Raw genomic sequence first — 26,932 nt, forward strand, 5'->3', positions numbered from 1 at the left:
TTGATCCGTGTCCGATATCTCGATACTGGGATCGGATGCTCGTCGTACAGTAGACTGGAAACTCGGGTTATGCTGAACGGGCTGAGTAATAATCAACGAAGATGCTCGTGTCTCGGTCAAAATATAAGGCCGAGGCGATCGTCGTGGTGGTTACAGTACGACGGACAGTCAATAGCTGGGCAGCTAGTCGATCAGAAAGGATGAAGAGAGAAGATGGGCAGCTGGGACAACCAAAGGCTTACAGCACCTGGAAGCTTACTTGGGTAAGTCTGACCGGGCCATCTCAATAGGCCTTTCTTTAATGGGATGAGCCAAGCTGAGCCAAGGCTGCCAACAGGGAATAATAATGGAGGCAAGGAAGGAATGACGGCGGGGGTCCTGGTTCAGCCTCACCAGCCCAGCCTCAGCTACTCACAGAGATGTATCAACCAGAAACTACCTGAGTAGTCATTCTACTCATCATTTCTGCTTTTCACTCGGCCTCAAGACATATTCTTCCTGACAGAATTCTCAACTTAATATCTCTCGAAGCACGCCAATCAGGCTTCTAACTACCAGTTCCAACCAAATTATGGGGTCACTCGCTCCCTTCCACCCTCCGCTGGGCATCAATCAAGCCTTCTGTGATCCCCAGGAGCAGACCTTGCAAATGAAAGAAAAGGTTTTCTCTCTGTCGGGGGATGATTTTGAAGTCACGACTGTCTCGGGCCTTCATCTCTGCAGATGCAAGGGCAAGGTTTTCTCGCTCAGTAGTGCCAAAAGTATGGAATTCTGACTCTCTGGGTGGAAAGTGTCAATGCTGACTTCGGAACCTGCAAGAATTCACGGATATGCAGGACAATGAAATCTTTACCCTCAGGAACAAACACATCGCGCTACACAAGAGCTTCTATGGCGTGGCTCCCAACGGTCAAGAAGTCTTCCAGGTCAAGGGTCATTTCTCAGGTACTTCCGACCCTTGTTGCTGTCAATAAATTCATTCTGCAAGCTGTATGGATTATTGTTCTGATACAATGAGCTTGACCCAGTCCTCTCATCCAAATCCACCATCCATTTCCAAAACCAGTCGGACGGCAGTCAGATTGAATTGAACCTCAAGGGCGATTGGCTGGATAGATCTGCCACCATCACCCTTGCTGGACGTCCTGTCGCAAGCATTTCCAGAAGCTTTATGAACGCGCGGCAAATCTTTGGAGGCAAGCAAACGGTAAGCTTGGGGAGAATGGTCCCCTTACCTCTAGTGTGTCCTGGTTGCTGATATGGCTTTTCCTTCACACAGTATTTTGTCACGGTTGCGCCAGGTGTCGACCTCGTCTTGATCGCCGCAATTTGCGTTTGTCTGGACGAGCGCGAGAATGAAACGTCATCGTCTTGAAGGCCGGATGGGAGAGGTAGACCTCGACTTCTGTAGTAGCAGACGTCGAATCAAGTAGTCCCTGACGGGTGCTGGTTTCCCATCAAGCGATAACCCTACTTGTATGCTTTGTCGTAGGACTGTGAGCTTGGTTGGTTGTTTTCTTTATCACATCTTCATCCGAATCACTCAATGGTTGAAGTCATGTTTGGAAGCTTGGTTGATTAATAGCCCTTGTAATAAAGGTTGCGTAGTATCACACGACGGTCACACCTAAGTGTTTGTGGTTGGCAAATGAAGGGAAAAGGTACGTTTCGTGGAATTCGGTCAGGTCAAGAGGACCATGTACCGTTGACGACGTTGGAGCATCATAGCCATGGGCGGAGTCGTAGAAAAGGTCGTCGGGATACGTTCAGGCTCTGCTGGAGTTGATAGTAACGTCGTCCTTCTTTTAGTGACGCGCATAGAGTTTCATGGTTGAAATATCCGGGAGCTTAGGGACATGGTGGCCCTGAGAGGAGTGACTTCGGTGACCTTTAGGGAGGCCTAAAGCGATTCTAGGTGGCGTTCTAGGCCAACTCCGGCTAGCCAAATCACAATCCAACGGGGCATCTGGAGCCTGGAAGAGATCCCCGCACAGTGCAACATGGAGGGTTTGTCATGCCTACTGTACTGCAGCATCAGATCATTTCCTCCCACCACTGGAACTCAACTGCTTTTACCAAAGCTCCTTTGCCACCACTTCACTTCGGGGCAATCTATTCTATCCTCTTCCAAATCCCTTGACATTGCCAATACACATCATCGAACCAAGATTAACCATGTCTCGAATGTTTTGGCCTGGACCGAGACTTCGATTTTTGTTTGACTTAAAAACAGTTGTTTACCGAAACAACTTGACACCAGCAGATTTCTGCCCTCAGATGATGATGATGAAGACCTTCAAGGTAGGATTTGCTACAGGTCGAAGCCGTTGACCTGTGTTTTGTGCAGCCGTCCCTGTTGTGGCAAGGTACTGGAGGTTGGTATCCAGAAAGTCGATACTTTCAACGACCGCAATTTGATCCTGCACAAGGTGGTAGCCGCCAGACCTCATCTTTGCTTCTTTGTGTTTTGCATACGTGTTGACAAGGACCTCTCACCCTGCGGCTTCGGGGACGAGATCTAATCACCCGTTTTCGGTGTTGAATTAAGACACAATCTTTGTTTGTCTCACGCACACCATCAGAAAGATACATAAATATCCAGGTATGAATCCGTCCGAACCTCCTCGGTACATCACCACCAATCTCAAATTACGATCTACGATTCTCGATTTTCTCAATTTGAGCAATGCGTGCTTTGTTGATCTCGCTCCTCCTGGCCACCATATCCGGTGTTGTCACCGCCCAGGATGACAAGACTTTCATGGACACTCCAGAGTTGACACCAGGTCATCCCGACTACGTCGAATCCGCTGCTGGCGAAGAAATCATCAAACGATCGCCTCCCGCTGGTGTATACGTTTGTGACTCGGCTAGTTGGAAGGGCAAATGCAAGTTCCAACCCATCAGCGAAATGTCCTGTGCGAAATTCACCTGGAATACCGATATATCCTTTGGTGTAAGTCTCCTGCACTAGTTCGTTCTGTTTCAAGACCCCTGATGCCATTCCAATCTAGGTCCCCGCTCAATGGCAATGCAAATTCTACTGGGGCGATCAGTGTAGCGGAACGAAAAGATCGGACGGCAAGCTCACCGTTCCGGGCACGTCCAACTTTGCCGCCTTGTATGGGAACACAGTACCTAAGTCGTTCAAATGTCGACAATGTCCGGGTGACCCTGGCTGGTAAGTTCACAAAACATTTATAGAAGCACTCTCGTCGCAACTTGGGTTTCAATCTAACTTGGAAATTATGTTTAGTAAAAATGGGAATGCTCCTGATTTCTCCGAAGCCACCGCGAAGCTGGGCGACAAGAGCATAGTGAATGGTGAATGTCAAGTCTACGCTGACGGAAACGTGGTTCCATATTCATGCTGAGGTACGAGTACTCTGGTGATCTGCGATAGACAGGCTGGTGGGACACTTTGTTTGTCATTATGGAGTACAGTTGCGGAGGTTAGAGCGTCTAGGTAGCGACTGTGTCTGGTTTGCGGCCACGCGGATCGAATGCCGTCTCGGGATCTGCTTACGGATGGAGGAATAGAGGTTCGATGTATAGACATTGAGACGCCGTATTAGATCTTCTCCTGTTCCGCTGATTGTTTTGACTGGGTGCGAGCGGAGTCTCATCGTCTTCGACCACGGATGTCACAGCCACTAGATACATTAGGAGCGCCGGACACACGAATTGTGTCGAATGCTGGAAGAGGAATCCAACCCTAACGAGATCGACTGAGGTTAATGGAAGAAAAAACCACGACGTGCGACGACTAAATACTCCAAATCCGGATCTTATATCGAGAATCACAATGACGTACGGAGACACCGGAACGATTCCCGGCATCATTATCGTTCCATGCAGGGAGACGTGCAACATTCATTTCTAATGAACAGAGGCACCAAAACCTCGCCCTAAGTGATAATTACTCCATCATCGACATCGGCCTTGCGACTTTAAGTCGGGGACTTGAGTGAGTCACATCAACATCATGCCAGCCACGACCAGAAGTAAAAGCAAGCAATCGCATCTTGAGGACTTTGAGTCCAATGCCTCCAAAGGGTCAAAGCATACACAAAATCCGCGATCCAGACCTAGAACTAATAAAATCACCAAGAAATCCTCATCATCCTCGGCGTCAGAGTCAAAGGAGAAGAAACGAAAGTCCAGCACACATACCACCACCACCACCACCATCACTTCATCACCGCGCTCCAAGAAATCACGACAAGGACACATCGACAAATCATCCGGACCAGTCAATTCTTCCAAACCAAGTCCGGACGCCATCGAGGACGAGGACAACAGCAATGACACCATCACGATCAACCGCTCGCCCGTCCTACAACTCTGGTCCGCCTGCGTGGCCCACCGCCTGTACCCGAAGCTGTCGTGGACCACGGACCTGGCCATCGGGTCCGCCATCTCCACCCTCTGCGCCATCGCCAAGGGTAAATCCGTCGGCACGATCGACGAACGTGAAAGGTCACCGGAAGAGAAAGCCGAGCAGAATGCGAAGCGTCGAGCAGCCGAGGCGGGGGCGGATCGCGAGGTCCAGGTGATGGGTTTCAGATTGTACGTCGAGGGTGAAGACGTGATGTTGCAAGGGAAACCTAAACACGGGAACGAGGGTCTGTTGAGGAGCAAATTTGGTACCCCGGAAAACTACGAGCGGACCACAAAGGTCATGCAAGATGCCATCGAGACGTGGACGATGACGACCGGACGAGGACACGAAAATGAATTAAACTCAAAAGCTTTCCGCATGTACGAACAGTTCAGACCGAGTGTGCAGAGTGGTCAATCAGGCTGGGGGAAGAAGGGCGCATTGAAGTTGACCAAGGTGAGGGAAGTCGTTGCAAGATGACACGTGCATGTCTATCAAGAAATGCTCCTGGGGTATACGCAAGAAGGACGAGGGTGACACTCTTTGCTGACTTCTATGTGGTCATGAGGTCCTCTTGGTATATATACGTACATGTTCAAGTCATCTATGTCTTCGACTAGATCTGCTTCATCTACAATGATGGATTGTAACAGTACTCTGGAACTCCAGACTTCATCGCCGTGTCACCATGTCACCACATCATCAGTGTCATTGCTCATTCTCAAAAACATTCACCAAGGTACCTATATGAGGCGAGATCTCGACCCTAAACTCATCACCCGCCCGGATGGTGACCTTGGGTTTCCTCGCAATGCCCACCCCGCCCGGTGTTCCCGTGATGATGACCGTCCCAGGCGGTAACGTGGTCCCCTGGGACAGAAAACTGATCAACTTGGGCACGGAGAAGATCAAGTCGTCCGTCCGACAATCCTGTAGGGGTACCATCGTGTCCTCGTCACTGGCTTTCTTTTCGAGGGGGATCTTGATCCCTCGTACCCTCAACTTGGACGGGTCCGGAATCATGGCGGGCGAAACCATCGTCGGACCCAAGGGACAAGCCGTGTCGAAACCCTTTGAGAAACCCCACTGGGTCTGGGCGAACTGACTCGTCCGGCTGGAAATGTCGTTGCACGCGGTGTAACCCCAAACGTAGTCCATGGCTTGGGACTCTGGGACGTTCTTGGCCGGTCGAGGGCCCAGCACCACTGCGAGTTCCGACTCGTAGTCGCCACAGTCGTCTTGTTGGGTGAGTTTGGGTAGGACTGTGGGAGCGGGCCACGGGTCACCTATCGACGTGTGAGGTTTCCTGGGGGACATCGTCAACGTTAATATTGGCCATTGACATGTGACCATTGACAAATTGACAAATTTGCTAGTTGTAGACTTTTGGGAAGTTCGGGTCGGAAGTCGGAGGTGGCAGGCTCACATGAACACGGTAGGTACACTTGGTAGAGACATTTTGACTTCTGCGGCATGTTGTTTGTACTGTTCGTCTCGGATCTCGGTCAGCGAGTCCAATCCCTCGTCTTGACAGGGAGGGTCGATGGCCGTACGTTCAAACCAATACATCGAATTGTACCGACTTCGGACATTTGTAACGGTGACAAGACTCGATCGATAATTACGCTCTTGCCTGTCTGTTGACCTGGTGATAAAACCGAAGATCCGGAAAACAAGTCGACTTGAACATCTTGGCCATTTCGTAGGGCCAGACCGACGTCGAGAGTGTCGTCGCGAGGCTGTCCAATGAGGATTTTGGACGGATCGGATCTTGGAACGAAACGGACGAGCCCTGGGAGGAGTAGTAAGAATTAAAAAGTTACACAAAATGGGAAAAGGGATGGGGGGAGGGGTGAAGGGGTGAAGATGAGATAAAAAAAACAATCAGACATACGTTTGAACAATGCAGACGACGGTAGACTCTTCAACATTATGATGATCTACTGTGGTCTGATACTTTGGCCATTTGCTCGTGATGTACACAGTATGAAAGGGACAGGGATCGGAAAAAGAGAGAATTGGGCGTGCAGCTGTGGGGATTTGCGAAAAGGGAAGTAAAGAGACGGTGGGTTTGTACTAATAGTACATATGTTCGGGGATGGTGGTGGTGGTGGCGGTGGATGGATCAAAATAGCTCTAGAATCTACTGACTGTACTCCGTATCGAGTGAAATACTCCATCTCCGTACGGGGGTGAGAATGATGGCGACTTTTCCCGCAAGAATCTGCCGGAGTGTGAGACACAAGATTCTCCTCTTTTAATGCAAGTAAATGCTAAAGGGAGAGAGAGACAGACAGAGAGAGAGAGAGAGTGACCGAACTTCGGTGCCCCACGATTCTCTTGTCAAAAACCAGGTTCAAATTGTGGGGATTTGTCCAAAGTCGACTTTTTTGGACGGAGAAAGCTAGGAATATCTTTTTGTGTCCATCATTGTACTCGTTCTCTGTTCAAAACATTACCCAAACTGATACTGGCTCTCCTGTGTAGTCTTTGGATACCCCAATCCATCTCATCTCATCCTTTCAACATCACGCAACAAAAGAAGAGGAGGCAGTCATGGCAGACTCCAACAAATCGAGCGCTTACCGTCGATACCTACCCGACCTGAGCATTCCACGCTTCACCACCATGAAGACGGAAAATGCGCACGTCTACGCCCAGCGGTTCAAGGAGAGTGGCGTGCCCCCGTGGATCCATTCCTTGTGGTTACATTGGCAGAAACTCTTGTCGGAGCCTTTTCGGGGAGTCACCAACGACGGGAGTGTGCGGCCGGGGCTGTTCAAGATCCAAGACGAGGGGATCCCCATCGAGGAGATTGTCGACAAGACGCAATCGGTCCTCTCTCGACTGACCCCCGAACAAAAGACCGCCGTCTGTTACCACGTCGACTCCCCCCAGTGGAGGACCTGGTCCAACCCGGAGTTCCTGTTGAGCCACAAAGGGGTCCGCCTCGACGAGGTCGACCCCGAGGTGCGGGACGGCGTCATGGCCGTCCTCGAGGCCACCTTGTCCCCCGAGGGTTACGACAAGGCCGTGGGGGCCATGCGGGTCAATGGGTTCCTGGGGGAGTTGGTCGAGTCGCCCGCCGTGATGAATGAGTTTTCCTACAACTTTGTCCTCTTCGGTCAACCTTCCACCACGGCTCCCTGGGGTTTCAGTTTCTACGGTCACCACCTGTGCCTCAACGTGTTCTTGTACCGCCGCCAGATCGTGGCTTCGCCGTGGTTCACCGGCGCGGAACCCAACCTGATCGACTCGGGCCCGTACGCCGGCACGAGGATCCTCGAGGCCGAAGAAATCTTGGGCCTCAGGCTCATGCAGTCCCTCCCCGCGGAACGACAATCAGAGGCTCAAATCTACAAGGGGATGAAGGACCCGGCCATGCCAAAGGGTCGTTGGAACCACGACGACCAGCGTCACCTGTGCGGTGCGTTCCGGGACAACCGGGTCGTCCCTTACGAGGGAATCACCGTGAGTTCCATGACCGCCGACCAGAGAGACCTCGTCAAGGGTATCCTGAACCAGTACCTGCTGTACCTCCCCCGACGGGCGAGGGAGATGAAACTGTCCCAGATCGCCGAACACTACGGCGAGACCTACTTTTGTTGGATAGGCGGCTTCACCGACTCGGACCCCTTTTATTTCCGCATCCAGAGTCCCGTGATCCTGGTCGAGTTTGACCACCACTCCGGGGTGTTTTTGAACAACGAACACCCCGCCAAGTTCCACATCCACACCTTACTGAGGACCCCCAACGGCGGGGATTACGGAATGGCCCTGCGTCCCTTGGTGCCGTCGACCGTGAGTCAGGACTTTGTGTGGGAGGGTTAGCCCATGATGAAACTAGAGATTTTGTGTGTGTGTGTGAAGAATGAAATATGAACATGAACGCGAACGTGAAATATAAAGGTGTGAAATGGAATCATGAAATTTGTGAAAATTTGGCCGTCTATGTAGAAACAAGTCGAAGGAAATGTCAGCTTCCAACTATCAATACAGTACCTACGGAGTATGACAGAGCCGATTACCCAACTCGACTTGGGTTGCCAGTTGTGCACATGGTTTCAAAGCCACATCAAGGGTCGAAAATGGGACCATGCTGGCATGTATACACACGGCTGCGAACTCGAACTCGTAACAGACATGTCAACATCATACGAAATGTGGAATTTGCCAAACCACAACCTTGAACTACTTAGTAACCTGTCGCACGAACCCATGAACGTCGGTTCTCCCCCGCCCCCTCAACCAAACGTTACCTTGATTGCCTGTATCGTGTTTGGATGGTTCGTAAATGTGACAACCAACGTCCGCCCATCTCGATCGTAATAATCGTGCGGAATCGCCGCGTATATCGCACTCCCTTCACTCAACGGGGTCGCCTGGTAGAGTTCGACGGCGTCGCTCCAAGGTCCCTCGGGCTTCTGGGCCGTCTTCATCAACACCTTGGAATTCATCCAGTTGTCGCAGTACACGAAGATGAAACAGCCCAGATACCCGTTCCAGACGACTTGACCCTGGTTGATCTGCCAGAACACACTCTCCTTCTCGCCCAGATCTTTTGTCATGAGTCGCTCTGCCTGCCATCCTTCTCCGTTCCAATACTCGTAGCAGTCCAGGTTCGTGGCCTCGTGGAGACGCGCCCGCGCGACGTACACCCAGGGGTTCTGGTCGGCGTGTCCACCGTGGCCGTACGCGTAGACGAACCCGTCGTGCCGGAGTGCGCACACGTCGCCGTACCATGGCTCCTGCGACGCGTCCCACCAGAACCGCGCGAGACGCCGGATGTGAGGTGCGAGAGGGTATCGGGACGTGTCGACGTGGACGGTCGCCACGCCTGCACCCACCAGGTTGTTTTTCCCGTCCGGTCGATGGTTCAACAGAAAAAACATGACGCCGTCGTCGGACGATGTGGTCTGGACGACGTTCGTTATGCCCAGAGCGCACTCTGAAGGGTCTTCGCCGAATGAATCGACGACGGGGCAGAACTGCGGAGGGTAGCCTTGCTGGTTGAGTACGGGATCGACGACGACAAGAGGGTCATGAGTGGCCAGCGCGACCGAGTCGCTGGTCATGCCACGCCACGTGTCCGAGTAATTCACGTCAGAGTACATCGTGTCGCCGTAGGACAGGAGAACAAAGGAACCGATCTGCCCTTGAAAACCGAGGTCGCGTTTGACGTAGGTGGTAGCGCTGTGGACTTCACCCAAGAAATCGACACAAGAAACAGAGACGTCGGGCGGGTAAGACTGGTTGGAAGTGTAAGCGGCATGGGAGGTGTTCGTGGTGGTGTCCAGCACTGGGAGAGGTGACGCCTGAAGTAGACGAGTTAGATGAGAAACAACGAAGATTGTAAGAAATGGTGCATGGCCAATGAAATGCATATTGATATGACAGGATATGGTACGTTTGATGCCATTTGAACCAAAGTGTTGGGTACTGTGAGCATCAAGAGGGAATATTTTAGGATCAAGGGGATGCCCTCCAGGACTTCTGCATGCATGGGGACATGACAATCAACAATCGAGGTGATTGAAGTCGATTGACATCAATCACGACAATAGGCTATTGATCACAAGTGTTGTGCCATAGGGTGACGCAGCGACATGGTGGTCAGAGGTCTGGCAGTATTCGCTCTCCAACTCGGGCAAACACCGTCACAAAACACAAGGCAAAGGTCTCGACAGAGCGATGACGCACCTTGAAAAGTAGACGCAGATGATCGGATTGTTGAGGTAGAATTGGATTTTGACCATGGCTTGAGCCATGTTGACTTGGTCTGTCCTGGTGCCCGGGTGTTGATGACGAAGATGGCTCACTGTCACTTTCCAAAAATTGGCTGACCTTGCGTCCTGCCCAGTGAAACACGCGGGCTCGCATTCCACGATCATGTTGTGCTTCCTCGCCACGGGTATCCATTGTACTGGGTCATTCAAGGAGGCGTTTCAAGAGATTCGAAGGTTGCACAAGTAATGATAGATTGTATCACTCACGTTTTGATTGACATGGGAAAAATGAGAAAAATTGGGATTCGAGGTTGCAGTGAGGACAAGCGGCGTAGCAGCTTCGATATATTGCGTTGTATCGTCAGAGAGTGCTCCATCGCTATCCATCAGTTGGAGGTCGTTGTGAGAGTCGTCCTCCTCATAATCAAAAGAAGCCTCGGTTGATTCACCAAAGCACATGCTCTCGAAGCAAAAGGGTTACATGGCTTGGCATTGATGCATGTCCATTTCCTGATGATCTGCAAGCTGACGACAGGCCATGATCATTCTGTTCTCTTTCCGATCCGGGGAAGTGATATCCAGGTACCAATCATCGCCGCAAATGAAATGAGAACAATTGGGTGCAGTACGACTGTGCTCAGACTTTGTGCCATGAGACCAGTGATGAGAGGCACAAGTGCACCTCCTGAGGATCCCATAGAAGTGGTCACGCTGAGACTGACAATCTGCATGCTCCGAGGTAAGAGCTTCGAGAAGACACCGGTTGCACACGGATATATAGGTCCGAGGAATAGACCGACTAGGGCCTCCGCAACTGCATTACCAATGATGTTGGGAACGAGCCAAACAAGAAGTTGAAAAGTGCCAGCTCCAACAATGAGTAGCACTACTGCCAGCTTCTCTCCCATCTTGTGACAGAAATGAGTGAGGACAAATCTTCCCACGGTAATACCACCCCAGAAACCGGACGTGACGTTTCCTACGTGAGCTGGGTCTCCCTTTCGATAATGGATCAGATACGAAATGACCCAACCGGAGATCGCAACTTCTGCGCCTTGGTAGAAACTGCAACGTCAATTAGCATGGGCTGACCACCTCGGAAGAAACGGACTCACAATATGAATGCAGCACCAAGGAGGGTGGTCCGATTCTTCAATGCTCGTTTGAGAAGCTGTAACTTTGTCGGCTCTCCTGCTGCAGATGCTTGTCGCGAAGCGGTGAGTTCGAGATTGGTGAGCAGCTGCTGAGAAGCATCATTTTCGAATCCTTTAAAGGACCATGCCATGAAGAAGATCGAAAAGATGGATATACCAAGGTTGATGAAGTAGTAATACGACCAGCGAATGCCTTTGGAGACGATTGCAGTTGCTATGATAGGTGAAACAACACCACCAAGCTGAGTACCGTCAGTGTCATCCAACGATTTTAAGAAGTGTACTTACGCCGTATATGCCGTGGCACAGACCCAGAAGAACGGTGCCATTCACCAGATTAACGATGAAAGCATTGGTCATTCCCAAGAACAAGGCCATGCCGAGGCCGAGGAGGAAGAAACTCATAACCACAACAGGGAATGGTGGTGCACACACCAGGGCGGTGTAACCTATACTCATAAGACTTGCAGCGATGATGTAAGAACGAGATCGACCAGCTCGGGCCTCGATCATTTGAGACACTGGAGCCATAACGAGCCAGCCAAATGCATTTGTAACGAAAATCAGAGAGACAATAGCATAGCCAATATTGTATTCGACTTCGAGGTAAGGGATCAAAGCACCTGTCGCTGCATCATTCATCCCCATCATCAAAAAGAAGACGGTCGCTGATGCAACTCTCCAGCGATTTCTGGGAGGGTTCGAGAATGATTGAACTATTGCACCAACTGCTTGGGCTCCTGCTGGTGTCGCTGGTCGGCTTTGTTCCAAGTCTCCAGGCGTGGGCGGGATCGATTGCTCAATGGGAGAGACCGTGCCAGGTCTGTTCTTCTCTGGCCCGTTCAGACGTTGCCCCCATTGCAGCCTAGATAGGTCATCATCTGTAGGCGAGGATTTTGTGATGTTGTCTCGATGGAAGACTGGGTCAGGCCCTCGAATAGAGGCTGAGGAATCACTCTCATGGCTAATGAAAGCGCCAAAGGGAATAGTCGCTGCGGCCATTTTGGAAGCAGAGAGTTATGGGCACGAGGGAAAAACAGGAGAGTGCTGATACTGACAGAGCATAAGCAAGTTGGCTGTTGTCATAGGTATAGTCATTGCCAAACCAAGGGAGATTATGAGAAAGGAAGATTGGACATGACAGCAGACGGAGGGAGCGTTTTTTATTAGAAAGCACTTGGTCATGGTGGGGATCAAGCATGTGTTCAATCTGCATCTGGCCAGAACAGGGTCATTGCAGCGTCCAAAGGGCGGAGAATTATATCATATACATGCTCATCGTAAGCACAAAAGCACATGGTTGCATCAGATTGGCTATGGCGTAGCAAAAGTGATCGGTGGGAGACATGGTGATGGTGATGGAAAAATGTCCATGATGGCGGTGTCTATCACAGTCACTCGGCTGGACTTCCTTATTGAGCACCCGGCCAGCCTTCCCATTTTGGCTGAACATTGTGCCTGCGCCAAAATTTACGATGTGATCGCGATACGCAGAATCCCATCCTCATATGGCATCTCATAGATCGCACCATGTCTCGCCGGAAGATTCGCAATACTGCCGAAGAAACTTTGACACCGCCTGACTCTCTGTCTCCCCGCCAGACGCTCGCACGTGTCATCAAGGCTCAAGGCAAAGATCTCTATTCGGTCAAGACACCAGACGGATCCGAACTCCTGGTCGAACTCGAGGCCAAATTCCGCGGTACAATCTTTGTCAAAAGAGGCGGATATGTCCTCATCGATACTTCCACAACCGATCGGGAGAACAAAATTCAAGGCGAGATCGTGAACATTGTTGGAGATGAGAAGACATGGCGGAAACAGTCATATTGGCCTGCGCAGTTTGCTCAAAAGCCACGACCCGTAGACAGTGACGAGGAGGAATCGCTGGTCGGAAAAATGCCTCCGTCAGACAGCGAAGAGGATGATAACTGATGGACATTGATGTCTGTTCTTCTGTACCTACCTACTTGATCCTATTGGACGGTCTTGACGGAGAAATGTGATCGACTGGAGGCGCAATAAGAAGGCACATGACCTGGATTGCCAGCACAAACACCACAGTCACCGAGCTCAGGTCGGTGCTAGGATAGACGAGCCACGAATACTCCTGAATCGCCCAGTTGATCAATATCCATACAGGTCCTCCTCCGGCCCTCCACAAAAGATACGGGGTTGCCCATCCGAGATACGCAAAGAATTGATAGTGTAAGCTTCGAGCACACAACAGACCCATGGCAATGCTTGCGAGAACAGCATCCATGACAAAGGTTGGGGTGATTTTCCTCGACACTTGGACCGGATCAAGCTCTCCAACGGACAAAGCGTACTTCTTGACAAAGTCGACTAGGTTCGAAGCACTTGGTTTGACCCATTTGGTTTGGAAGAACAGGAAGAGCAGGGATATGTGAACAAGTAAGAGACTGACGGTGAACTGTCGAGACAAAAAAGTCTCCTCGCCCACAAACCTCCAATTGACTGTCCACTTGAAGAGGAATTGTCGACCAAAGTCGAAAGCTTGTGCAAGATACTGAAGACCATACCCTGCTGTCAGGAAGGGTATGGCCAGGTTCAGATGGACTAGCAAGACGAAGAGGCCATTCACAACCGCCCTCTTTGTACCTTCAGCCTGTAGCAGAATGACTCCCATGGCAGGAGCAGCCAATAAATGGGTCATCTTGACACCCAAACCCAGTGCCCAGATCATGGCTCCTGTTGTCCACTTTCTTCTCTGTAGCAGATAGATTGCTATCCAGAGTGCGAGCGTTGCCCAACAGTCGTTGAACAGCCTCAGTAAAAATATAGAATGCATTCTCTTGCTCAGTGCCAGCGGCACCAGTAGCCACGGGGGCGCTCCTATTCGTGTGTAACACGCCATCACCACGGCCAGAGTGATCAGGTAGAGGCCAGCAAAGATGATCTGAGCCCGGAGGATGTTGGTTCCTTCATCTGTGAGGTAGTAAAGGGCCGTATAGATGTATACATGGAGGGCTGGGTAGACGAGAGGCCCGGTAGGTCCGGTGATTTTGTTGTAGTTCCGTTCACCATCTAGGTACATGCGGACTTGGGCCATGTAGGTTGTAAAGTCGATCTCGGTGTCTACAAAGACTTTTGTCAGTGGTGAGTGCTCACACCAAGTCGGAAAGAAACGTACATGGGATCTTCCAAATGATCAGTCCGCATAATGCTGTCTCCCCAAGTAATATTAATGGTGCGATCCATTTCGTGTGTCTGGAGTTTGTTAGGAGATCTCGAAGGGTTGAGATGGTGGCATCCATTGCGCAGTTTCAAGGTAGAAGAAAGAGAGAAGAGACGATACGAAGACCATCAGCTCAGTGCCGCTTTCGACAACCTTGAGACTGTCTCTTGACTCTCGCTTTCTGGAATGTGTACTCGCAATGAATTCGATTTAGATCGATTCACCCAAAACACGGTGTTTACAAGTCGCCCAGTGGTCAGAAATGTTCTCCAACTCAATGCAGAGGCTGATGATCTGCGTCCCCTCATCGATTCTAACGACAAAACCATCAATCGTGTCCATCATTTCTATCGCGACGTCATCGTCATCGTCCATCGCCCTCGGCGCAAGTCCATGAAAATGCCCCCAGCTCTTCGACAGGTTCTAGGCAGGTAGGCGAAGTGTATCTCGAATTCCGCAGCGTCATGGATGTGAGGAGATCTACCACTCATACACCCTTTCCTCTTGTGCGAAGCTAGCATAAGTATATTCATACACATTGCAGGGCGAGTTTCCTTTTCTTACTCATTCTTTTCCCGTCAAGTTTCCTCGTGGTTTCTTGCTGGTTATTGTGATGATCTCGGGCATAGTGGGAAACCCTCTCTAGCCTCCCTAGTTGACTACTCTAGGTAGCTAAGGACTTATATTGAAACAGCTGCAGCAAGTATACAACGGGACCATTATCCATCCTGTCGATCATCATGGCTTCAAAAACCAAAGCCGAACCGACTGCTTCGGGTTCTCCGCCCGCGAATCAAGCAACTCCTCACGACTTGAACTGTCTCACAATCGCTGAACTCGAGGCCCTTGCCAACGAACGCATGGACAAGCAGACGCGCGACTACTACAACGAAGGCGCCGACGCCGGCACCACCCTCAGCGAGAACATTTCCGCCTACTCAAAATACCGGATCCGGCCGCGAGTACTACGCGACATATCCCAAATCGACACCACGGTGGACGTCTTTGGCCACAAGAATAGTAGTCCCTTTGGCGTCGCCCCGACGGCAATGCAGAAACTGGCGCACTCGGACGGCGAACTCGCCACGGCACGCGCCTGCAAGTCCAAAGGTATAGTGATGGGCCTGTCGTCGTTCAGCACGAGCACCCTCGAAGACGTGGCCGAGGCGAGCGAGGCCAACCCCAACGTTCTCCAGCTTTACCTCTTTGAAGATCGTGCACACTCGACCAAGCTCATCGACCGCGCAAAAAAGGCAGGTTACAAGGCCGTCCTGCTCACCGTCGACACGCCCATGCTCGGTCGGCGCAACCTCGAAATCCGCAACCAATTCAAACTCCCTGCCCACTTGTCCATTGCAAACTTTGTCGATCAAGGCGAGGATGAGGGTGAGGACGACAATGACGGTGCGTCTGGTTCAACAGCTTCGACACAGACGACCACGACAAATGCAAGTTCTTCATCATCATCCTTGTCGACAGACAATACTGACTCACCCAACAACGGTACAACAACCACCACCGCCGACAAGCCCTTACGTAGCACCCCTCGACAAAACCCACACAAACGGCGTGCCAACACATCGTCGAAACGTAACTCGAACCCCAACCCGAAACCGAAAACGAAAACGAAAACGAAAACAAAACCCAAACAGAGCGTGGCGGGTTACCACGACGGACACAAACGACACCCTCCCACGGGCCCGATCACGTTCCACACCCACGCGGCCAACCCGACGTTGTCCTGGGAGGAGTCGATCCCCTGGCTCAAGTCCCGCGCGGGGCCCGAGATGCCGGTCTGGGTCAAGGGGGTGGCGACGGCCGAGGACGCCACCTTGGCCGTCCACCACGGCGTCGACGGGATCGTCGTGTCCAACCACGGAGGCCGCCAGCTCAACGGCGCCCTGGCCACTCTCGACGCCCTGCCCGAGGTGGTCGCCGCCGTCAACCGCGAGGTCCCCGTCCACGTCGACGGGGGCATCCGGCACGGCTCCGACGTCTTCAAGGCCCTGGCCTTGGGGGCGGACTTTTGCTGGGTCGGCCGGCCCGTCCTCTGGGGCCTGGCGTACAAGGGCCGGGACGGGGTCGAGTTGTGCCTCCGCCTCCTCATGGACGAGTTCAGGCTGTGCATGGGCCTCGCGGGGGTGACGAGCGTCAAGGAAATCTCGAAAGAGTACCTCTGTCGAGTCGATCGGGATGGGTTCGTTAGTAAGCTCTAGTTTCCAGGTATTCATTGCCTCACGGAGAGTGCAACTGTGCTTTCTTCACTTGTTACAAAATCTACAACCGCCATTCACCCTTTCACAGCGTGTCTGTGTGTGTGTGTGCGCGCGCACAGAGGAAAAAACAAAAATGTAAATGTGGAATTCGCTCTCGTATTTTTTTGGAGCAAGTCATATTCAAAGCTACCCAGTATGCTTGTTCCCTAGGAAATCATGTATCGGTTCACCGGATGGTGATCCATCATGTAATGTCATCCCGCATTCTCCCGCTACCCGCATCGCTATCGCTCAAGAGTGAAGGGAAAAAAAGGAGAAGGGAATAAGACTCGTGTACCAGTGGGTTCATCGATTTAGGGAAAGGTGACTTTTAGAGTCGAGTTAAAAGTAAGGGGAAAAGGTGAAAAAGCTCGTCAAGTGTCGTGAATCGTCATGCATGGTTGATCTCATAAAGTCGTAAAATGTAGAGAGGGGGAGACCGAGTAGTGCCTCTGTGTGGTTCAGAGTAGAGAGTAGAGAGTAGAGAGTCGAGAGTAGAGAGTCGAGAGTCGAGAATCGAGAGAGTGGTTAACCCCTTCTCGGGCGTCTGAGTGTGTGTGTGGGTCCATTGCCCTTCATCAGAAAGAGAGAGAGAGAGCGAGTGTGTGTGTGTGTGTGTGTGTGTGTGTGTGTGTGTGTGTGTGTGTGTGTGTGTGTGTGTGTGTGTGTAGTGTGCAAGGTAAATCCTCCATATCCGCAATCACAAGAAAAGTATCCCCCTCCACCGCATTCTTGTGCTCATTCGTTTCTTGTGTGTCCGTTGTTCACCATTCCTCAATCCGAGGTGCAACGTACCTGACGGAACCGTCGCCCAAAAAGCCACTGGTGCCCAAGATACCACCGGTGATTTCTCGCATCACGTTGTTGAAATCGGCACTTTTGCGTATGTCACACCTCTTGCTCGCACTTTCGCAATGGGCCACCCAAGCCGTCGTGGTCGCAAACTTCTTCAGACAGCTCGGACAGGTCACCTGGCCGCCGACGTGTGCCGCGGAGAGGAGGTGATTTTTGAAATCCAGCTGACCTTTGAAGGCGCGGAGACACTTCTCCCCCGGACAGACGTACTCCTGGCGCAACGAATCCCAGTACTTTTCGAACTCGATGCCGCCCGTGCTGGTGATGATGCTGTGGGCTGGCATCGTTATAACTCTCCTTATGCCCCCGGCTGGGATCGAACCGGCCCGCAGGCTTGGAGGGATGTAGTTTTCCGACACCACCGATTCCGGTGACTTACGGTCGTAGATCGAAGCGACCTCGCTGTGATTGTCGGACGGTGGGTTCGTCTTGCTGTTGACGGAACCGAGCCAGTCGCGGATGTTGGCTGCGTTCTCGCCAGGGGTCGGTTCCGGTACCGCCGCCGCCGCTGCATAGGAGTCCCATGCTGGTGCTTGCGGGCGAAGCTGATGATGATGTGATATTGTCAGCCCTGCCATGTCCTTGGTCGGGTCGTTGTTTTTCAACAGGTTGCTCGTGGTGAGTTGAGATTTTGCAGTGGTACCTTGGCCTCTGGTCGGGTCCGTACCTGACGGTGGGAAATGCTGTTCTGGCAATGCCGAGATGCGGCGACCATCACGGGGCTGGACCAGAGAGACCCCACCATCAGCGTCTCCAGCAGCCTCATCATCCATCAAGCTGGCAGCGTCCGCGAGTCGGCTTTGCACTGGACTAGTGAAGTCGTAAGGTTCGGTTTCTTTCATCCACGTATCCTTTTGCAATTGTTTCTCGGCTCGTTGCATCTGAAAATCCCTCAATCGGATGACATCGCATTCGTCGTTTTCGATGTGTTGCATCAGTGACTGTGCAGAGTAAAACCGGGTTTGGCAGCCGGCACAGGAGATATTCTGACTCGTACGGTGTGTCTGAAACTCTTCAGCTTTGAAGGATTGTGGACTGGAAGCGTCTCAGACTTACCTGTTCGACATGTCGATCTCTGCCTGCGATACTTTTGAACTGTATTCGTCAGCCAGGTGTCGCCTCGACATTGAAGACAGCATTACCTCCAGAGCACAGACGGGACAACAGACTATAGCCAAGTTAGCACGAACCGTTTAATCCAGACATCGAAGCGCCTTACTGTGGGCAGGAGTTCCAAGTTGATGGATGAAAAGATGCATGTCATCTGGAAAGTCGAGATCGCAAAGTTTACAATAACAGTGTTTGATGTCTTTGATCTTGTGCGTGATCATTGATGACTGAGACTCGAAATGTCTGAAGCAGTCCTCGTAGGTACACTTGATCTTCATCTTGGCTGATGTGAGAGAAGTCAACCACTAGAGGAGGTCAAAGAGAGAAGAAGTGTTGAAACGCAGAGATAGAAAGGAAATGCGAGTTTGTCAAGGCGGGGAGGAGGAAGGTAATCAAGCAAGCACAAAGAACTGGATGAGGACCTGCAGAAATGAGAACAAAGTTAATGACTTCTGATGGTTCAGGTCATCCACTGAGCCACATTCATTGTGCGGCAAATCAGCCAGGACCACGACAACAGGAATCTGAGAAAAGAATATTCAATTGTAGGCGCGGTGAAGTTGAAATGATATGAATATGTGAACAATAGTTTGGAGGCCTAAGTATGGCATTCAAGTAAGACAGGGGCTAAAAATGATTGACCGTATTATATATACGGTGAGGCATAGCGTTATTTTAATGTGCCGTTTGAATGAGAGTATGAGACTTAGGCGAGACCACAGCAATAAGCCACCGAGCGATTTTGATTTTCTACTTGGTTTTGTATTCATGGATCATACAGTCGTTATTTTCCTCCTACGTCCATACCGATGTTGAACGTACACGATCAGTATCAGACTATCTCAAGTGTAAAGCGGCTCTGTTAGGGCGTTTAGACTGAGACCCTCTTTGGCTATATCCTCATCTGCAACTTGCGTTAGAATATATCCGCGACGATAAATACTTTGGACTTACTCTGCAAGAAGCACAATGGCATTTCTACCAATGTGCCTTTGACCTGGCTCAACAACTCCTTCAGTTCGCCAACTCCGCCTGGAAAGTCTCCTCGAACAACATGTCCATACTGAACTCGTGGCGGCACTCGGCTCGCCTTGTCGTCGTCTTTTTGATCGGCAGTGTGAAAATAGTACTCATAGAATTCCTTATATTCTGCCCAAGAAGTAACATAATCATCAGGGACTGCTCGGAAGGCTTTACGGAACACATCGGTATTTGTGCGGGCCCGAGTGTTCCATAGACTCTGAAAGGTATCGCTCAGAGGATCAGAGACGATGTTGTCCTCGGGGCTATCCCAGTCGTACATGTTTGGTACTCCAACCGGATCGAAGTTAGGGTCAGGTCTGTGGAGGTCTTGCGGGCGGACTAGACCAAGATGTTTGCGGAATAGCTGTCGTCTCAAGGAAGCAGCGAAGCGACTGGCTGTGTATGGTCGACCTGCCATATAGGTCTGGAGAGGAGTAGGATCATTGATCAGAAGTGCAATCTCGCTATCGTGAGAGCCGAGCTGACTCCGGTCGTTCAAGTTTGCGGAACCACAAATGACGATACGATCATCTGCGATCAGACACTGTAGACGCATTAGAGTAATTCAGGAATCGCAAATCAACCTTACCTTTGAGTGAATATACAGCTCTTCGCTCACGAAGGCATCAAGTTCCTCTTCAGGTGGCCCATCCCACGGAACGGAGCGGATATCTTGACCTCCAAGCATATAACATTGAGACACTGTGTCCCAACGACCGTCCGGAGATTGGATCCCTTGTGCTGCCATTTGGTAACGTTGATATTGAGGCGCCTGGGAGGGTTGGGTTGCACCAGTACCGTAGCCCTGTGATCCGTATCCAGCTCCAACGATATCACCATGTTGCTTCCGTGCTTCTTCATAACTGACTCCGCTTGCTTGCTCAGCCTGGCGCATAGCATTGTTACAATTGATTCGATCATAGTTTCGCAGATTGTAAAAGCGAATATAATCCATTGGATTGAACCCAGCCTGTGCAATCTTTTCCATGATCGACTCACCACCCCGGTTGATGCTATTGTACTGGAACTCCATTATCGCACGAGTGCCTAAGGAGGCGTCGTCGCGCAGGTCACCAGCGAACGCTGGCACTGCTGGAATCACGACAATGACCTTGTATTTCTCACCATTCTGAGCCGCGCGCAATATCCGCTCAACAAGAGCTTGTCCAATCAAATTCTTGACAGGATGCTGTTTATCTCCAGTCGCGGTGATGAAGAACTGATTTTCGATGTAAACAAAATGCTGGCTGTTTCGAATGACATCAATGTACGCATTCTGAATCGAATGTTCCAAGGGCGTTCCGTTACTCCATGTAGTACAGCTGCGAAGCACTTGGCATGTCATGGGACCGCGAGGTGCATTGTAAGGACGCCCACCTTGCTCAAAGCCTCCCATGTATTTGCCAAATCGTCCGCCGAATTCGCTTGACACTCTGTTGCCAACAGACGTCAACTCCTGGCCGAATTTCCTACCCTGGTCCTTGTATTGATTCATTCGGTCTCGCAAACCTCGTTCTCCTTGGTAGGGAGATTCGTTTTCATTGGCATAACCAAAATTGCCATACCCTCGACTCTGCTCAGACTCGTAGTCATCAACGCCGCGGCTTTGCTCGGACCCAGGTTGTTGATATGTTTGATGCTGATACGGTTGCCCTGGGTTTTGCTGAGAAGATAACTCGGTAGGACCCTGGTTGTACGGCGCGTACCCTTGCTGCGAGTCATGGCTTTGAAGCGGCTGGTATTCTGCATAAGATGGCGTCACTCCGGAAGTAGATTGTGGCGGTGGCCCTGGTGGTGGGGGAGGGAAATTCTGCTGTGAGTAGAGGTTCGGTTGTTGGCCGTAGTTTCCGGCTGGAGGAGGCGGCGAGGTCTGATACTGCGGTTGACCACCCGTGGGTGCAGGCTGACCATAAGTAGAAGGCGTGCTTGAAGTATATGTCGCCGCTGGCTGCAAGGACGGGCTAACTCCAGGGCTGGTGCTCGGTTGAGGCTGATATGAATCTCCACCAGGTGTATGCGGTCTGCTGGTGCTATGCCACGCAGGTGGGCTGTAGGGTTGACTGCCTGGAGGAGGAGGAAATGAACCGCCTGGTCCTGGTGGCTGAAGATAACTCGAAGTCTGTTGTTGGGACTGTTGGGGTTGTGTCTGCGCATGCTGCGATTGCTGCGATTGTGGTCTTTGCCCTGGTCCTGAAGAAGTATGGGGATAATCGTCGGCGATCCGGTAGTAGCGCTGGTCTTGCCGAACATTGTACTTCTCATCGTAGATGAAGTTCCAGCGATCAATGAAATGATGGCAGAGGTCAGCGACACAGGACCCCTGGAGGCAGATTGCAATGTCGGACCTGGCATGGTCAATCGCCGTACAAGCCAGTTACAGGTCATACTTACCAGCCCATTCTAGAACTTGTCGTCCGATCAAGCTTATTCTGGAACGGATTTGCAACATCGCTGAAGTCCATCACTCTGTTACGGGTTAGCTTCGTCGACAGATACATTACACAGCCGGACTGTACTCACCGGGCATTGTTGTAATCTTGTCCAGGGAAGACGGTGTCATTCACGTTCAAAGGGTGGACATCGGCAATAGCATGTTGATTCGTATCCCACCTGCCGAAACAAAGATCGAGACCACCCATGAATGCAATGTCACGATCGATAAGGCAGAGTTTCTCGTGGTGCGCCCAGTAGAGGATGACGTCGTCAGTAATTCCATAGATACCTTTCAACGCATCTGCACCAAGTCTGGAAGCACCCGCAGCATCGAGCTTGAGACCCTGAAGTGATGAGATCAAGGACGACTGGGTAGTCTGAGCATCGGGGAGGTGGTCAGGGTGTCGGAAGACGGAGATATTGGGTGACAACTTTTCCAATTCGTGTTTGGTGTGGGCGGATGACAGCGCTGATTTCAGAGTCAGTATACACATAAGCAACCACAGTTGTCACGCTCCTAGACATACTCAATGCTTGTGTGACTTCCTTGTAAACAATGATGTGGACCTTGACACCACGCTGTGCAGCTCGTTGGAGAATTCGATCGAGTCGCCATTGCTCGTTCTGAGATGGAGGTCGACGGAGGTATAGCTCAGGAGACAGCCACCAATCGAGAATCCATATGGAATGCTTCGCCCTCTCAAGAGCTTGGCTTACTGCCCAGAAGTATCCGCAGCCATCAACATACCATTTCACGTCGTTGCCGGGCTTCTCGGAAGCGAATGCATCAAATCGATTCTTGACCGCAGGCTGGCCTGGACCGGCCGGCATATTGGCGTAAGTCGAGCCGATTTGTCCTGAAGGTTGATTGCCATACTGGGTAGGCGGTTTGTGACTGGGGTCGATCAAGTGTTGAACATCAGAGCCTATATTCTGAACCGTATTCTGCAGAGCCCCAAACAGCTTCGAAGCCATGTCTGGTTTCCCCCCAGGCTGTTGCGAAGGAGGCCCCCCTGGATAGGCCGGTTGACCAGCAGATGATCCTGGTGGACTATAGTACGATTGTTGTGGGGTTTGATTCTGGCCCTGCTGGCCATAGTATGATGACTGTGGCTGCCCTGTGGTTGCATTCTGGCCCTGTTGACCATAATAGGCTTGGTTGGAACCTGAGGATGAATACCCGTAGTTTGGCCCTGACGATGATGAGGTTTTGTACTTGTCATAGCCGGTCTTGAACTTCTTGAAGGTGTCCCCAATCAATGATCGATCCGTGCCGCTCTGACCACTTCCCCGGGATTGAGAGTAGTCATGTCCATAAGCTAGCCCGTCGTCCTCCGGCGGTGGTTGGTACGACATCTTGATTGGGATCTTCTGCGATGCTGGGGCTGTCCAACAAGTATGATCTGAGTCGTAATCAAAACATAGAGAAAAGTAAGACCACGATAGACGAATACACGTCGAGGTTGTTGCCTACGAAGTCTAGAATAACTTGCTAATGTTTCAGCTGAACAAGAGCGAACGAAGCCCCGCCAAGGCGACTCAGCCCCTTGGTTGAGCTGGATGCGTTATGCATGTTGCTGATGATGCTGCTTTAATTCACTGAGACTCTCACTGTACATGGATTCGATTGCTCATAAGATGATTGCCCCCCGCTTCAAGTACTCGACAGTACACAAGGTACGTACTTACGCGTACTCGCACTACCGGAGTCGGAGTCTGGCCAAGTTTACAAGGTAAACTGCATGACACGAATCCTGGCCTTAAGGAACTTCAGGTACATGTACCTAGAAGTTGCGTCCACATTGGCGGGATCTCTTTGTCTGGTATAACACGACCTCAAAGTTTTATTCCACATGAGTTGGAAGGTCTGAGTATTGCCCGAATGGAAATCTTTCAGGTTTCTCACTGCCCGTATCTCTTCGTACGAAAACTCGCATCTTATCTTTCAAAGATCCCATTAGACACCATGATGACGGATGACAACAAACAGCTCCCCAATGCCGAAGCTCTCTCGATGCCCATCATGCGGGGCCAGACAATCACAGTTCCGTTTCCCCTCCACCAAAGACACTCGGTATTGAACCGGTGCACTTCTCCACGGTCCTGACTTGGTTTCTGGCTATATATATTGCCGTGATATTCTAATCCAAGACATGGCTTCCTACGTACGTTCTTTACAGCGGCTTACTACCACCTCAGCTCTAGGTTCAAGGTCGCAGACCGCACTTCGATATACTCGTCTCACTCCGCTGCAAGTCTCCAGAAAGGAGTCCAACATGTCCCTTGCAACTCTCGACGTGAGTCGTCCCTAATACAAAGGAAACAAACAACAATTAACATGCTCTTTGTCAGGTGCGGCAACACCCCAACCTTCGATCGTCCTCCGAAACCCTGTTCGAGGCCAAGGCAAAGAAGAAGGTTACATTTGAGGCTATCGGGAAAGAGCTGGGTCGTGACGAGGTCGCAGTGGCTGCTTTGTTCTACGGACAGGCCAAGGCCTCTCCGGAAGACGTAAAGAAACTATCGGAATACTTTGGGCTCGACCATGCGACCCTGGAGGCGCAAATGACGGGCTTCCCCGACCGGGGAAAGAGCGTCGAGATGCCCCCGAGAGAGCCTCTAATTTACCGTCTGTATGAGATTGTGCAAAATTATGGTTACGCATACAAAGCTGTTTTGAATGAAAAGTTTGGAGATGGGATCATGAGCGCCATCTCGTTCTCGACTCACGTTGAAAAGGAGGTTGACAAGGACGGCAACACATGGGTACTGAAGGCAAACCCGTACTTTTTTTGGTCTTGCAGGCTGGCTAACAACTATGCAGGTCAATATCCACCTCCGGGGCAAGTGGCTGCCATTTACTCGCTTTTGAGATATGATGAAATGGAATTTCCGGCCACGACCAAACGACACGAGCATTACTTCCGGAAGCATTTCCATTGTTGTTCCTTTCCATGATTGCAATATTGGTTCGGAGAATGTCTTTGACCTCGAAATAGTCGAAAGCGTCCGGTGTGTGTCATATTCCAGCCTCTGGGTTGTGTATGTGTGCTCTGTTCCAGGATATTTGCTTTGTGTGGGGAAAGAACAATATCAAGCAAGAACAATATTAAGCTCCTCAACCCTTCCATTCAGTCTTGTCGCAATCAACCCCTTCCTTTGTTTTTTTTGGCCCGGCTCTCTCTCTCTCTCTTTCTCGTGGGGCAATGTGACAATGTGCGATGGTGTTCGTTAAAGAGGGTAGGCATATAAGACACTGAATGCTGCTGCTCCGAAATACCTCCCGAGATCAACAAACCACATTCGTTTCGAGAAAAGTCCAACTCTACCACACTCATTTTCCAACCCAACTTTTAGACAAGTCTATCAACAATGCCTCCCTCCACCAAGCAAACTCGAGGAGCTGCCAAGGACACTCAGTTCGGCCATGGTCACTTTTGCACCATTCAAAAGGGTACTCGGGGCAAGGATGCCATGCCCTATCTTTGCACCGTCATGCGTCGATAGATTATGTCGGTGCAGGATCCAGGCAGTCTGCACAACGTCGTCCAAGACTCGAGCAAAAGCGATAGATCACCGTGGGAGTGCAGGACACGCCCGTGGTCAAGAGCTTCTCAGCTGATTCAATCTGATGCTCACCAGACATAATCCTGCATACGCATAACAACAAGATGGTCCTCCGATCTTTCATCATGTCCTCACTCAACTTGTTTGATCCTTCATACACTGCAAAACACAACACGGCACCGTACAACATACCCCTTTCAGTTCAACGGCAATGTCTGGTATCGCGGGAACCTTGGTTGCGTACCTACCTTTGGTCATACAATAGTCGATTCCTGCCTATGTAGACTTGTTTCAACCCATTTATTACACAAATTGGACATGTAGAAAGAAAAAAGAGCAGAGCCAACGCCCCCGGATGGTCGTGACAACATCCTTCCGGGAGTGTCGTTGACATCTTATCTGCCCAATGTCTTCCCTGACCTGGTCGGCGTCAGAGGATTATTTTTCCTTTGGCTGTTTGCTCCGAGGCTTCAATGGACGCATTGGGTCTCATCGACTAGATAGTTGAAAAAATTGAATATTTCACTTGTTCATTTCCACCAAAACCTTTCGATTGTGACATCGGCTTGTGATTAGTCCGCTAAACCGCCCTCGCGTGCGTTGGGGATTTAGTTCTCCCCTTGCCTTCTGCTTTCCCGCTCCGCAACTTCACCTCACACGCAGCCCTCTTTATTTTTCTTTTTTTGTCCTTATTTTTCGTCTGTCGTGTGTGTTCGAGGTCATACCAGCATTTGCAACATCAAAAAAACCACAAAAAAATTCGACACGAACAGGATTTGAACCTGTGCGGGCGAACCCAACAGATAGCAAGAAAGAGATGAAACAATTCGAGTCTGTCGCCTTAACCACTCGGCCATCGTGTCGACGATAACGGCCCAATTTCCCGGGCAATTTACTACCCAAAATTGGTGGTCAAGACTTATCAAACTTTTCAAATGTCCCCGCACTTGAGCATTTCTAGGTTTCATCTCACCCAGGGCGATGACCGTCCTTTTTTATTTACCTAGGTAGTCAGCACCTACGAGTCACTCCCGATTACTTTCTTGTCGTCGGAGCCACTTACGGTGTCAGGTAAAGGTGCCTTGGTGGGAGAGAATGTATGCGATGGCTAGTGTTTTCAACCGCAAGACATTACGGTCATGCTCGCCTCGCCTATTTCCCAACTGATAGATACTTTTACGCCAAACAGATACAATAGTTCTTACCGTGGAAGCTTCTCTACTGTAGAT

General features: G+C 50.9%; 12 protein-coding genes and 1 non-coding gene across 14 annotated transcripts; 6 read left to right on the forward strand and 7 right to left on the reverse strand.

Annotated features, from left to right (window-relative positions):
- The first annotated feature begins 428 nt into the window (after positions 1–428).
- PV06_09170 (uncharacterized protein) lies at positions 429–1,417 on the forward strand. Its single transcript, XM_016410593.1, has 4 exons — positions 429–761; positions 820–945; positions 1,029–1,207; positions 1,280–1,417. The coding sequence occupies exons 1-4, from the start codon at positions 572–574 to the stop codon at positions 1,373–1,375; spliced, it is 591 nt and encodes a 196-aa protein (XP_016259615.1). The 5' UTR covers positions 429–571; the 3' UTR covers positions 1,376–1,417.
- A 2,478-nt stretch (positions 1,418–3,895) lies between these two features.
- On the forward strand, positions 3,896–4,981 carry PV06_09171 (uncharacterized protein). Its single transcript, XM_016410594.1, has one exon. It carries the CDS (start codon positions 3,986–3,988, stop codon positions 4,859–4,861), a length of 876 nt encoding a protein of 291 aa, XP_016259616.1. The 5' UTR covers positions 3,896–3,985; the 3' UTR covers positions 4,862–4,981.
- On the reverse strand, positions 4,923–6,252 carry PV06_09172. Of its 2 annotated transcripts, XM_016410596.1 has the most exons (3): positions 5,935–6,252; positions 5,808–5,866; positions 4,923–5,687 (listed from the first exon to the last, which is right to left on the reverse strand). In XM_016410596.1, the coding sequence occupies exons 1-3, from the start codon at positions 5,971–5,973 to the stop codon at positions 5,090–5,092; spliced, it is 696 nt and encodes a 231-aa protein (XP_016259618.1). In that variant the 5' UTR covers positions 5,974–6,252; the 3' UTR covers positions 4,923–5,089. The 2 variants fall into 2 exon arrangements, with proteins under 2 accessions (XP_016259618.1, XP_016259617.1); XM_016410595.1 differs by having other exon boundaries at positions 5,808–6,252.
- Positions 6,253–6,573: 321 nt separating this feature from the next.
- Positions 6,574–8,462, forward strand: PV06_09173 (uncharacterized protein). The gene has a single exon (XM_016410597.1). The coding sequence runs from the start codon at positions 6,938–6,940 to the stop codon at positions 8,210–8,212; it is 1,275 nt and encodes a 424-aa protein (XP_016259619.1). The 5' UTR covers positions 6,574–6,937; the 3' UTR covers positions 8,213–8,462.
- A 163-nt stretch (positions 8,463–8,625) lies between these two features.
- On the reverse strand, positions 8,626–10,300 carry PV06_09174 (uncharacterized protein; the record flags this gene model as incomplete). The annotated part of the gene is made up of 2 exons (XM_016410598.1): positions 8,626–9,696; positions 10,082–10,300. 2 exons carry the CDS (start codon positions 10,298–10,300, stop codon positions 8,626–8,628), a joined length of 1,290 nt encoding a protein of 429 aa, XP_016259620.1.
- A 349-nt stretch (positions 10,301–10,649) lies between these two features.
- PV06_09175 (uncharacterized protein) lies at positions 10,650–12,263 on the reverse strand (the record flags this gene model as incomplete). Its single annotated transcript, XM_016410599.1, has 3 exons — positions 10,650–11,172; positions 11,223–11,503; positions 11,550–12,263. 3 exons carry the CDS (start codon positions 12,261–12,263, stop codon positions 10,650–10,652), a joined length of 1,518 nt encoding a protein of 505 aa, XP_016259621.1.
- A 449-nt stretch (positions 12,264–12,712) lies between these two features.
- Positions 12,713–14,047, forward strand: PV06_09176 (uncharacterized protein). Its single transcript, XM_016410600.1, has one exon. It carries the CDS (start codon positions 12,792–12,794, stop codon positions 13,194–13,196), a length of 405 nt encoding a protein of 134 aa, XP_016259622.1. The 5' UTR covers positions 12,713–12,791; the 3' UTR covers positions 13,197–14,047.
- PV06_09177 (uncharacterized protein) lies at positions 12,765–14,652 on the reverse strand. The gene is made up of 2 exons (XM_016410601.1): positions 14,416–14,652; positions 12,765–14,360 (listed from the first exon to the last, which is right to left on the reverse strand). The coding sequence occupies exons 1-2, from the start codon at positions 14,537–14,539 to the stop codon at positions 13,228–13,230; spliced, it is 1,257 nt and encodes a 418-aa protein (XP_016259623.1). The 5' UTR covers positions 14,540–14,652; the 3' UTR covers positions 12,765–13,227.
- Positions 14,653–15,071: 419 nt separating this feature from the next.
- On the forward strand, positions 15,072–16,733 carry PV06_09178 (uncharacterized protein). The gene is made up of 2 exons (XM_016410602.1): positions 15,072–15,088; positions 15,155–16,733. Exon 2 carries the CDS (start codon positions 15,201–15,203, stop codon positions 16,674–16,676), a length of 1,476 nt encoding a protein of 491 aa, XP_016259624.1. The 5' UTR covers positions 15,072–15,088; positions 15,155–15,200; the 3' UTR covers positions 16,677–16,733.
- A 746-nt stretch (positions 16,734–17,479) lies between these two features.
- On the reverse strand, positions 17,480–19,222 carry PV06_09179 (uncharacterized protein; the record flags this gene model as incomplete). Its single annotated transcript, XM_016410603.1, has 4 exons — positions 18,790–19,222; positions 18,713–18,738; positions 18,627–18,665; positions 17,480–18,574 (listed from the first exon to the last, which is right to left on the reverse strand). Exons 1-4 carry the CDS (start codon positions 18,956–18,958, stop codon positions 17,480–17,482), a joined length of 1,329 nt encoding a protein of 442 aa, XP_016259625.1. The 5' UTR covers positions 18,959–19,222.
- Positions 19,223–19,408: 186 nt separating this feature from the next.
- On the reverse strand, positions 19,409–23,613 carry PV06_09180 (uncharacterized protein). The gene is made up of 6 exons (XM_016410604.1): positions 22,664–23,613; positions 22,224–22,605; positions 22,095–22,169; positions 20,293–22,048; positions 19,635–20,247; positions 19,409–19,584 (listed from the first exon to the last, which is right to left on the reverse strand). Exons 1-6 carry the CDS (start codon positions 23,490–23,492, stop codon positions 19,523–19,525), a joined length of 3,717 nt encoding a protein of 1,238 aa, XP_016259626.1. The 5' UTR covers positions 23,493–23,613; the 3' UTR covers positions 19,409–19,522.
- A 269-nt stretch (positions 23,614–23,882) lies between these two features.
- PV06_09181 (cyanate hydratase) lies at positions 23,883–25,271 on the forward strand. The gene is made up of 3 exons (XM_016410605.1): positions 23,883–24,433; positions 24,489–24,902; positions 24,961–25,271. The coding sequence occupies exons 1-3, from the start codon at positions 24,290–24,292 to the stop codon at positions 25,006–25,008; spliced, it is 606 nt and encodes a 201-aa protein (XP_016259627.1). The 5' UTR covers positions 23,883–24,289; the 3' UTR covers positions 25,009–25,271.
- Positions 25,272–26,464: 1,193 nt separating this feature from the next.
- PV06_09182 lies at positions 26,465–26,566 on the reverse strand. The gene has a single exon. It is a non-coding gene; the product is annotated as a tRNA-Ser (tRNA).
- Positions 26,567–26,932: the final 366 nt, after the last annotated feature.

Source organism: Exophiala oligosperma, assembly GCF_000835515.1.
Source record: "Exophiala oligosperma strain CBS 72588 unplaced genomic scaffold supercont1.9, whole genome shotgun sequence".
NCBI lineage: Eukaryota > Fungi > Ascomycota > Eurotiomycetes > Chaetothyriales > Herpotrichiellaceae > Exophiala > Exophiala oligosperma.